The sequence below is a fragment of the Crotalus tigris genome, unplaced genomic scaffold (assembly GCF_016545835.1).
Source record: "Crotalus tigris isolate CLP2741 ecotype Arizona unplaced genomic scaffold, ASM1654583v1 scf7180000017568.12009008, whole genome shotgun sequence".
In the NCBI taxonomy this organism is placed as follows: Eukaryota; Metazoa; Chordata; class Lepidosauria; order Squamata; family Viperidae; genus Crotalus; species Crotalus tigris.
The window spans coordinates 3911457-3923791 of record NW_024096478.1 but is presented as its reverse complement, the minus strand read 5'-3'; the positions used below and the strand labels follow the sequence as shown (position 1 = coordinate 3923791).

Below are 12335 nucleotides of genomic sequence, written 5' to 3'. Positions count from 1 at the left end.
TGGCTGTTTTCTTGCAGACACTTCATTACCCAGCTGAAGATGTTAACCTCGTTGGGTAATGAAATGTAAGAAAACAACCGAGCTCGGAGACAGAGCGCTTCCAAGTTGGTCCTGGCATTTGCGGGACTTGGTGCTAGGGAGGAGACCCAGGGGTACAGACGTGGGTCAGTTTGGAGGTGTCCACACTTTTATCCAAGCGGCACCCCTTTGTAGATACGCAAGAGCCTTAAAGTGAAAGGTGGACTTTAGAAGCTTCGGGGCTGGGTTGGCAAATGAAAAAAAGAACTTTGCGCCTTCTTCTCCGCGATTCAGAACGTTTAAGGGGCTGATTTGAATAACTTGCAGCTCTAACCCGGCGCAGCTTTCCTTAGGATGAGTTCAGTAGCCTGTGATCCTAAGTGACTGCTGCTTTTATGCAATAGGTAACATAAATAATAGTAGTAATAATAACAATAGTAATTGGCTGCAAGACCTGACAATAACAGCAATTACTTTGAAAGTCCATGTGTTTTCTTGCACAGCCTTTCAGACTCCTGAAGGCACTATGATGAATTCCATAGGGGTGTTGCCATGGTTTCAACGGGAGGTGGACTGTCCACCCTCCGAAGTCCAGCGGTTTTTCTCTCACATCCACTGCTGGAAGTAATGGCTTCGGACTAAGGTGGGGGATGGGGGCGGTGGAAAACACCCCGATCAAAGCAACTGTCTCCATACCCCGCAGGACAGGGGGACAGCCTTTATTTTCGCCTGCCACTCTGGCAGCCTTCTCATAAACAAGGAAATGGTGATCTCTATCGTCTTGAGTAAGGCAGCAAATTAGTTTTTTTTTATTTTATTTTGAGCATTAATGATCAAATGGAAAAGATGCGAACAGGCAAGCAACAGGTCTTATTTCAAAAAAAGAAGTGAGTAAGCAAGCCAAAGCCATCTGTTTCGCCAAAACCACTGCTCAAAAAAGTTCGGGGAAGCAGAAATTGGGATAAATTTGGTGTGCATCGCCTCTCCCCCGATAAAGCTGCAGGCCGAGGTTCCGGGTGGTGGGGTGGGGGAGAGGTTCGGCTTGAAATACCGTTCGCTTTTCCCCTTTTAGCTAATGATGGAAAGTCCAACAATGCTGGGGAGGCACCTAATAACTGCGATAATGGCAGATTTATCATTAAAACCAGCAGTTTTACATAACCGACCAAGGCCAGTTCTTTATTTTTGCCAGTCTCTCTCTATCCTCTGGGCTGGCTAAAGCAAGCTGAAAAGATTCGAGCCGCCTTCGCTTAAACTAATCCTAAATTAACTCCTTGGAAAATAAGTGCTTATGAGATCAAAATAAGAGGGCGTCCCTCTTTCTCTCTCTTTAAGAATGGGGGCTTGAGACCAGAGAATATTGCTGAAGGAAAGGGTTGTTCTGTTGCGGTTCTGTCTCTCCCCCCCTCTCGAAAACACCGTCACCTGATCGTCCTCCCCACCGCTTCCCAGGCTGCCTGCTTCTTTTAATAGCCACGATAGTTATCAGCCAATGATTAGCTAGCTATCATCAACAGATTAAAATTAATTGCCAAGCCCCAAAAAAAAATGATCTACTTTTCTCGAGCTGCTAATTGTGATGCCGTTTAAATCGAATCCACCTCCTTGGCCTTAATGGCACAGGGTGGGGGAGGAAAAAAGCGCAGGGTGACAATTGCCCTCCTTGAGGCTGTTTGATGCGCTCGCAAGTGAAAGAGTGCCGACTCAGGGTTATTAAAAATGCATCTGTTTGTCATCAGGGCTAAGGCGCCTGTTGCAACTTAGCATTACCGACATAATTATTTTTAAAAAACATTTAAAAAAAAAACCAACCCAGGTTCTCTCCAACACGCTAAACGCGTTCGCGAATGTGTCCCCTTAGAGCGGCGGGAAAGGATTCCTGGACAAAGTGAGAAACTCCAAGTCCCAAGTCTCTCGGCGAGGTGGTGGGAACAGAGTCGGCTGCCTCTGATGAAATAAATCCCCGGAGATCTGCAGCCTCGGGAGCTCATCCCGCCTCCCACTCACTCCTTCCTTCCTCAGGGCAAGTTTCCGTCCTTGTCCCGCGAGGGTCTCCTTTCGCCGTTCCGAGGGGGAGAAGCGCTAGCGGAGGCGTTGGAAAGGCCTCGTCTCGGAGCACCGCCGACTCGCGCCGGGAGCCTTTGCGCAGCTCGCCCGTTTCCCCCTCTTTCCCAAGGGAGCCTCAGTATCCCGGGCCACGCTTTGAGGCTGCGTGGGTTTCGCTTCCACTAAGAGAAGCTCTGCCCAGAGGACGTCCATTCCACCTCCCTAACCTGGAAGTGATTCATACCACTGCCTTGTACCACCCTTCCTCCCTTCTCTTCCTCTCTCCCCCCATCCCATCCCCGCCGCCCCCCCCCCGCCCCCCGAAAGCAGCGGCTCTCTAAAGAGACAATGATTTTCCACCTAGTCCTCCTTGCATTTTCAGTATGGGCAAAATAGATGGCGGCACTATTATGTAAACTCCTCAGTTCGGACTTGGCTGTCGTCAGGGGGAACGGCTGTCTAGTTTTCAAGCGATTTTGGCTGAAAACCCAGCAGTCTTTCTCTCCCCCCCCTTTTTTTTTCCCAGGGTGAGAGAGTCTATATATATATATATATATATATATATATATATATATATATATATATATATATTATATATATATATATATATATATATATATATATATATATATAAAAGGGGGGGGAGTTGAAATCTGCTCTCTCAGAGTTTCCTTTTGGTATCATCAGTCCTAATTACTCCACTGACTTTCCTGTTGTTTGGCAGGGTTACAGAACTGGAAAGCTCCCTAATAACACAGCTCCGTTTGCTGCCCATGTCATTAACTTCTAATTTATTTAAAAGGAGGGGAAAGAAAAAAAACCCTTCTTATACTCCGGGCCGCTCAGAGCCAATCACATGAGTCACCGCCTTACGTCGCCATCCCGGGCAGCTCTCATTTGCTGAGCCGCGCTTACTCAACTTCCTAAAGGAGGAAACAGCCAGAAGTCTCCCAAAAAAGGGGAGGGAAAAAAAAAAGTTGGTCTGTTGTCGGGGGCTGAAGTGAGCGGAGGTGGTGCGTCCAGGAGCGCCTGAGCGAGAGATTGATTGGGAGGTCTGGACTCGGGAACAAGAGGAGGAGGAGGAGGAGGAGGAGAAGAAGAAAAAAGGCGGAGGAGGCGGCAGCGGCTGCTGCGGCAGCGGCGGCAGCGAGACGAAGGGCGGCTGCTTCTCCACGCAGGGATCTTTGCGAAGCTGCGCCGAGATGTCTTCTCCTTCCAAAGCCAAGGAGGTTTTCTCCTCGGACGAAGAGGGCCCCGCTGCTCTTGAGGATCACCACAAAGTCAAGGTCTCCAGTTTGCCGTTCAGCGTGGAAGCGCTGATGTCCGACAAGAAGCCGCTCCGAGAAGCCAGCGGAAGCCTCGAAGGGGCTGGCTTGGGTACTTCTAGGAACCTGCTCTTGCCCACTCACGTCTCCAGGGAAGCTCCCAGCCCCGGCGGGCTTACAAAAACCTTCGAGACCTCGTCGGTGAAGTCCGAAAACTCCGAGGATGGCTCGTCCTGGATTCCAGAGGCCGGTAGATACTCCCCTCCCCCAAGTGAGTGCTTTAGCCTGGGAGGAGGGTCGAAGGGCGCTAGTAGAATGAAGTGGGGAGACCAAGTCAGCGGGTTGTGTGTGTGTGTGTGTGTGTGTGTGATGTGGCTTCACCCCCTCCTGCCCCTACGAAACTGCCACCCCGCCATTGTCCGGACTTTAGAAGAGCGGGAGGGGACAGTGCCTGCGAGTGTTTAAAAAAAAAAAAAAAAAAAATTCGGAGAAAGCAAGCATTCGTCAGGCTGGAATCCCCAGGCGGGCTTCCCTCGGCAAAACGCTGCGGTTTGCAGGCGAGCCGGGCGCATGTCCGATGAATAATTTCGGCGCGGTCTCTCGGCCTAAAGTTTTCAAGCGGCTTCTTTTGTTTGTGCGCCGCGAGTTAAACGTTTTGACTCGCTGGCGACGCGGTCTTAAATTGAAGCTAAAGCCGCCCCCTTTAAGCTGCCGACTGTCCCGGAACTGTCCAAAGAGACGCCGCGGGCCTGGCGCCACTCACTGACGCTTCGCAGTTCAAGGCTCAGCTAGATCCCGTTTCCCCCCCCCCCAAGTCCGAGCGTCCGTCTCTCTCTCTCTCTCTCTCTCATCATTCGGATCCATGTTTACCTATAATTTTCAGCTTCTGCCTTTCGAGAGCAGAAGGGAGCTGCTCCCGCTGCCTTGCTTAGACCTCAATCGCCCCTCGCCACTTTACCTTTCCCCCCCCCGCGCCCAGCAGTGAAAAGTATGTTTCTCTGCTTAATTCCCTTAGTTCCCCCCCTTTCTCTATTGCTCCTTCCTTCGCCGCCGCCGCCGCCGCCAAAATCGTGGCTTGCTCTCTAGCGAGGCGAGCGAGGGACGATCCTTGCGCTCAGCGCCCTCCGGTGCCTTCCTCCGTGCACCTGTAGCAACAGCCGCCTCCAGGCTTCGCCGATTGCCTTCTACTGCCTAGTCCCGTCGGCAGAGTCCAGGCCCGGGAACCAAAGAACTCCGGATGACGAGGAAGGTTCGCCTTGCTCATTTATATAAATCCGTTGGCAACTTCCCGCTCCGTTTCGCCTGGACCGCGCGAGTGATTCGCTCGAGGTCCGCTGGGTCGCAAAAGGAGCCCCGGCCTCGGCTCTGCTAGGCGGTTCAGCCGCACCTTCTTTCCTTTTTCTCGTTTTGTCTCCAGGAGCCTTTCTGCCCTAAAAAGACAATGGAGTGATCTACACATCAGAGGGATTATGCCATAAAATAGGGTCACGTTTTTATTGCCCATATTGACAGGGTATGTTTATTAACAAGCTACAACCATATCTGGGGCAGATATACAAATCTTTTTGTTCTTGGCATCTTAAAGAAATAAATGGCAACAATCCACTGGAGAAAACCATTACCTCTGGAAGAGCTAGTGGTAAAAGGAAACCAGACAGCTGTAGCCAAAAAAGCCATCCTGGTACACCTACCTAGCTCGTGGCAAGTAGGTTTTTGAAATGAATATATTTTAAAAGTCTTAACCGAGTTCCTTCTCCCCCAAAATCAACTTGCCATAGGAAGGAAGGAAGGAAGGAAGGAAGGAAGGACCCCTTCTCTTCTATATTTTTGACCCAAAAACAGTTCCTCAAAAGATACTTGTTTCCCCTGTATCAACCTCCTCTTCTGATTCATTGGAGAAGATGAGAAAACAGCTTATTTTATTTGCAGCTCTCTTAATTCCAGAAAATTAGTGCAAACAAACTGCAGTGTCTTCTCGATATTCTATTAATTTTTTTATGGCCCTTATTGCTGTTTTGGTCTTACATTTGACCAATGATGGAGTCTGGCCAATGAAAACTTGTGTCACAACTGGGTTCGTTTTTAAAAGTATTGTCAGACTCTGCTTACCAGTTTTAATGAAATATATTTCCTAGTAGGTACGTTTAGGATCAAAGTACACTGTTTTAAAAAGTGTCACTATTGAGTATAAAACACTTCCAAGGGAAACCTTGTTTGGAGGGGAAAACACAGAAACTAAGATAACTATTGCCATCCCTTTGTTTCCCACACACCTTTCTGTAAAATCATCCTGAAAGCAATCAAAGATTGTGCTTCTTCTTCCTATTTGGTTCTATTGCCTGGTTATATTCAATCAATCTTAATTCCTGAGTAAATCTGGATAGGATTGCACCCTGATCATTCCCGTCACATGATCAAACAACCCCAAAATGGTCTAAATCTGACTTGCAGCCCAATTTAGAAGGTCTGCCTAGACAAATGTGAAAGGATAGTCTTGAAAAAATAAAGCAAAGTAAAATAACTTCTGCAAAGCATACACTGACATTTCTGCTTCCCCCCCCCATGCAGTGAATTCAGATTTTAGAAATGACGAATTAAAAAAACTTTTAAAATAGTCCCAAACTCATCTTAAATCATTTTACCTAGAAATTAAAATTGCACCAGATTTCAGTATGACCTAAATGTGTTTTCAACTGAAAGAAAAGTGAAAGGGGAAAAAAAATCATAATGCAATATTACTTTCTGAAAGGTAGAGTACTCCTGCTTGAGATTCTGTCCCCTTTACTGTATTATTTTGACAAGTAATCTTACCTCTGTATAATCAAAAAATAACTTTTGTTAACTTCAGTGGAATTTGCTCCCATGGATTGTATTTTAAAGTCTCAGGCCTACTAATCTGCAAATTAACTCTCATTGCTCCTGAAGAGGAAAAATCTTATCTGGAGAAGATCCGGTCTCATCAAATAACCAAATAAACTAAAATTCACCTGCGGTATAAGGGGAAAAAATGCCCAAAATTAGACTGCTTGGAAGGAAATACCTCTGATAAAATTGCAAGGGATAGCTTCCAGCTGTTGCTCAATATATATTTTGTAAATAGTAATAAAACTTTTTTTTGTAGTTATACTATGGTGACGAAATGTGGCAGTAAATGGAATGAGACCATATGACAGATGGCAAGCTACTGTAGAAGACAATTTAAAAATTACAGCAATTACAGCAATTATATATTTTTTATAATGCACATCATATTTTAAAAGCAGATGTAATGCCATTTGGAACCTTAGTTATTAATCAACTTCCATTAAGTAAAACTACTGCTTTGTGCTTTATTGCTTCAGTCAGAAGATATAGACCTTCCCTTCTTGTCCTCTCTATTATCAATAGGGGCATAACACTCTAATTAAATTTATGTATACTTTCCTAACCTAAACCCAGTTAAACCGAAGTTATCTATGCATTTGAATAACTTGACGGTTTAACACATTTTTCGTAGCTTACCAAAACTCTTATACAAATATGAGAACATATTAAATGTTGCCTTCTGATAACATCTTTGAGTCAGTAAGATTTCTTCATTTACAAATCATTTATGATTTTTAACAATATCTTAAACCACAAAAGAAGCGGTTCTTCCATTTATCAACTTTATTCATCAACATGTAGAATCATTGTTTACGGACCATTTGTGCTTTGCTTTAGCTAGGGAGAACTGAGGAAAACTGAACGATTTTTTCAATATGGATCATAGTAAAAAAAAACCTACGTACATTATCAAAAACCTATTCCATTCACAATTAATACACTTTAAGATAAAGCCTTTATTTCTACAGCATGTTGATGACATTTACAACATAATCCTAAGTGAAATATGAAAATAACTTCATTTCTATTTCTGTGAAATATTTACTTGGGAGTGGCTTCTCTATAAGTGTGCATATAGGAGTGCAATCTTACTGTATTTCGTATTTCTGAACATTCTTTCTAAAGACTGAAAAAAGATTGACAAGAGTAAAAGAAAAAAAAAGAGCCCTTACAGACCACTGACATGACATTTTTAGCATTGATTCTGCAGTGTAGCAACTACTTACTTTGTTCTTTAATTCCACACTATTCTAAAGCTTCACTGGATTTATACTACCCTCTTGGTCACAAACTGGCTAAACACCTAATGGGTTCTGTGAAAATAGCCTGTGTCATTTGTTTGTGGAGTAGGAATATAAGAAATTGAGTCAGTTCAGGAAACCATGTTAAAGATATGCATAAGTAAATCTGGCATGTAGAGATAGCCAAAATTTGCCTCTTCCCTCTTCCAGCTTATTCTGAATCTGCAACCCTAAATATGTTTATAAAGGAGCGAGCCTAACCTGAACACAAGAGACTCACTTTTGAGTAAACCAGCAGAAGTTTGCACTCTTAAGTTTACAAGTGGCTTCCTTAAGACTGTGATTTTCACGAAGTGTGTTGGAAGTAAGCCATCATGATTGATGTGGCACAGTAGGACTAAGAAATGTGTGGGTTTTGATGCTGGCAGTTATTCTTTCTCCAAGGAATTGAAAATAATAGTTCATATTATTGAACCTCTGGATATATGCAGAGCATGCTGAAAAGAATTGCAGCCTCCCCAATTAAAGGTCTTGGGTAGTAATAGAATATGATAAATCCCATATTTGTTCAGAATATATATTTTCAGGATTAGCACATGTCACAAAAACTGTATGTTAAATCAATACACGTCCTTTTGATCTCCATCTCTCCCCCTCCCACCTGCCACTGCTGCCTAAACATACAAGAAACTAAATTAATTCCAACAGAGAGGCGATAATCTACTTTGTTCAAACATCACATATATATCAATCAAGCCTTAATTTCAGTGGAAGTCATATAACCGAACATAGACTTGAACAAACAAATTTAAAAACTTATCAGCTTTTATACTAGTGCCTGTAGGCAAAACTTCAAAAATATTTCAGCTAGATAAATCATAACATGTAGTGACTGATGTGATATCTAGTTTTCTACCACTTACAAGACTTAAAAAATAAACTCACCTAGCTGAGTTTCTTTTAGTATTATGTTCCCCTTTTGCTTCAATTATAACCTATTAAAATTCTTGTTTTCCCAAGACGTACTAAAATGAACATATAGGCAGCATATGTGTTTATTCTTATTCTTCCAAATGGAGGCCTTTCAATGTCTTTATCTTCCATAAGTTTCTTTACTGTTTTATTGGACTATTGTACGCAGCCCAGGGCCACTTTCTGTGAGATGGTCAAATCAAAATAAAAAAATAACTTATTTTATCTAGGCTACCTGGCATGGAATAAATTATTGCAGAAAGGAAAGCTAGCCAGTTATTGATTATGTAACAAGCTGATTTCCTTCCTTCTTGATGTGATATTGGGGATACAGAATATGAGAAGGATAAATTTGGGCAACACTCTGCCATATAAATTGTGGGCTGTTCTGTCACAATGCACATTGTGAGATGTGCACTGTGCAATGTTATACTGACATAAGTATGACATACTGTTTCTAAGTATGATATTTCTCAGTATATCACAACCTTTGTTCTTTACTCACTTTCTTGGAGAAATACACATGGTCACTGGATTCCTGTAGTGGAATAAGACATTTATGATAAATGCTAAACTTTCTTGGTAAATTCTAATATTTCTAATGTAGGAATTTAAAGTATTGTTATAAACATATAGACCGTTGTTTATTACTCCATTCACATTGTTTTCTATTGGTATTGCCAGAGTGTGCAAAGTGTACACTTCAAACTGGGTAGTGATACTGTGTCAAACACATGTATTGCATAGATAAAGTGAAAACAACAATTGGTTACATATCCCTATCAACTGTGTGCTTGGTGATAAACCCCAAATTTGACTGCTAAGTAATGTGTGTGAAATAGCTCTCACACCAGGAGAGTTTCCAAATAGACTGCTAATCATAAAGCAACTCTTGTGTGTTTGATTTGCTAAGTTGCAGAAGACTTTAAACACTGCAGATAAAGACTCTGAGTTAAGTGGATTATATTGGCTAAATTAATAAACACAATGGATTGGATGGGTGATTGCTTTGATCTAATGTAATATTTTAATGTGTGGGCATGGGAGGTTTATCTGATAATTTGATTTTGCTAAGAATAATCTTAAGATATTCACATTATGAAATAAAAGGATATTATAAGCCAGCATTTCACAATTAATTCCTTCTCCATTTTAAAACTTCCGTAACATCTGAATGTTCTTGTTCTATGTCATTTCATATACTCTCACCCATGTACTTTTTCAAAATGGAATGCTTTATCTTATTGGCATCAGTGTGCGCGTTGCACATTTTGTGAAATAAGCTTAGTTGCCACTCCTGTACAGGCTTTTATATTCCTACTTCATTAGGCTATGGACATTATATTTTCCCCAACAATTTATGCTCTTTATATGGTCTATACTGTATAAGAAAAAAAAGTTGCTATTCCTAGCATTTGGCCATCTAATTCTCACCTCATCAAGTAATTGATCTTTGTTTGCTTTACTTCCAGGACACTTGAGTCCCACAGCCTGTACGTTGAGAAAACACAAGACCAATCGGAAGCCTCGAACACCTTTTACAACTTCCCAGCTGCTAGCTTTAGAGCGCAAGTTCCGTCAGAAGCAGTATCTATCCATTGCTGAAAGAGCTGAATTCTCAAGTTCCCTCAACCTTACAGAGACCCAAGTCAAAATATGGTTCCAGAACCGGAGGGCCAAGGCAAAAAGACTGCAGGAAGCAGAGCTGGAGAAGTTAAAAATGGCAGCAAAGCCCATGTTACCATCCGGTTTTAGCCTGCCTTTCCCTATCAACTCGCCTCTCCAGGCAGCCTCTCTCTATGGAACATCATATCCCTTTCACAGACCTGTGCTTCCCATCCCACCTGTAGGACTCTATGCTACTCCTGTGGGCTACAGCATGTATCACTTATCATAAGAAGACCAGAAAGGGATGATGGAGTGTACTCAGTTAAAAAGTGCTGTACAGAACCATGACTGGTTATTTTCCACCTACTTGTAATGTGCCTTATCAAATATATACCTAGGAGTTTGAACCCAGAACCCGTATTCCGCAACTTGGGAACCAACCAAATGTGAGCTCACCAGCTAGAATCTGATCGTGAATGCAAGTTTTTTTTTTAATATGCAGACTTTAAGGAATATAGTTTATTTATATACTGCATAGGGAAGGGGGATTACAGTGATAACTATTCCCATGAAAATGTATGATTTAATTACCAGCCTCCTGGAAATTCCCAGTAAACCTGTGGAATATCATTCACACACACACACACACACACACACACACACACACACACACACCTTGAAGTGAGAAACTTTTCTTATGCCTGTTTACTCAGAAGGAATATATCTCACTTTGTTCAGTAGTACTTATTCCCATAGAGTGGTGTGAGTGCAGGCATGGAGGTAAAAATACACATGTATTCTTTGACTGATTGAGGAAGCTTAAACATATAGAAAACCAACGTATTTATAAAACCAACTTCAGAAATAAAAGCTGACTTGAGACTGGGTTGGTTTCTGTATTTCTCTTTGGACCCTTCACTGCACTCCAGTCCTGGAAACTGAAATGCAACTGGAATACTTCAGATGCAAAATGGTGGATGGGGTGGATTGTTGATCTGATTCCTTTATAAAATTCCCTCCTGGAATATTTCCTGTAGAATGGCACCCATGAAGTGGGACTCCCCATTTCTATCTTGTAAAGGATTTCTACAGATACAAGTTTTGCCAAGTTTTTGTTTGCAGTTTATTCTTGTTTGTAAGACAGCCTTCGAATGGCTACAGGGGCATGCCATGGCAGAGGAAAACCCAAGAGGCCTCTTTCAGATTTGTCTTGAACCCAGTTGCCCCCCCCCCCATGTCCATTTAATCATTTAAATCAAGTCTGCAGTTCAATTGACATTTTGATATTGGGAACAAACAGGTTAGAGATAGGAAAAGAGGATATAAGAGTTGTGCATATGTGCAGAGACATGATGAAACCAGAGTTGTTTTGTGTTGCAGAGTTGTTTTGTGTTTATTGCAATAATCTTATGATTTAACCATTATTAGCTTGTAAAAATGAATTTACGCTTCAATGAGTCTTGACACACCCACAAATCCAGAGAATGAAACAAAGCTATGAGAACAAAGTTTGTCTCGCCCACTCTAAAGATAGGACAGCTCTCCTCTTTTTGACTTATTTCAGAGGAGGGCAGGGAGGAAAGAGTTATGCTTGGCATATAAGGTACTATATAACCCATTGTTTTAATTGTTTTATTATTAATATGGCTAAACCTTGTGGTAAAGTGTCTACAGAGGAGGCGGGTTACTGAAGACTAGACGTTTCCCAGTTGTGTCTTTAGTATGTCCTCAAGAGTGAGAAGGAATCTGCCCTGCTACAGGCTATGTTGTGAATCTTTTGTCTATTAGTTCAGTGCTGGCCTTTTACCCACCCGTCCCTAGCCTATATGAAAATCCCTTTGAAAGGGATGCTTTGTACAATTTTATATATTTTATTGAAGATTTATTATTTCTTATCTCTTTATTTAGAATTAAATTAAAAACATCTTGTTTACTGGCGTGTTGATTTGTCAATGTGTGGAGTTAATCTGTTTCTAAAAAGATTAATGTTGTCTTGTCTGTTCTGGGTCAAAATCAAAGACTTTGGGGCAGGTCAGAAAATTTTAATTTTAAGAAAATCCAAAAACAGACATTGCAAGTCATTAACAATTTGCCTCTAAAAAATTTTTCTTTGGCCCCTTTACTATAGACTGTTTGGCACCTTTACTACAGACTGCTTCATTACTACAGTTTGTGATTTTGGTTGGATGACTTTATCAAGATGCTCAGAAGGGGGAGAGAAGTGAATAGAATTCACTGGTTCTATTCAAACTGGTGATGTCTTAGATCTGAATTAGTTGCTTTCGGACTACACAGATCATTAGGACATGCTCCCTAATAA

General features: G+C 42.0%; 1 protein-coding gene across 1 annotated transcript; it reads left to right on the top strand.

Annotated features, from left to right (window-relative positions):
- The first annotated feature begins 3059 nt into the window (after window positions 1-3059).
- Window positions 3060-11955, top strand: MSX2 (msh homeobox 2). The gene is made up of 2 exons (XM_039351960.1): window positions 3060-3600; window positions 9880-11955. Exons 1-2 carry the CDS (start codon window positions 3267-3269, stop codon window positions 10302-10304), a joined length of 759 nt encoding a protein of 252 aa, XP_039207894.1. The 5' UTR covers window positions 3060-3266; the 3' UTR covers window positions 10305-11955.
- The last annotated feature ends 380 nt before the right edge of the window (window positions 11956-12335 follow it).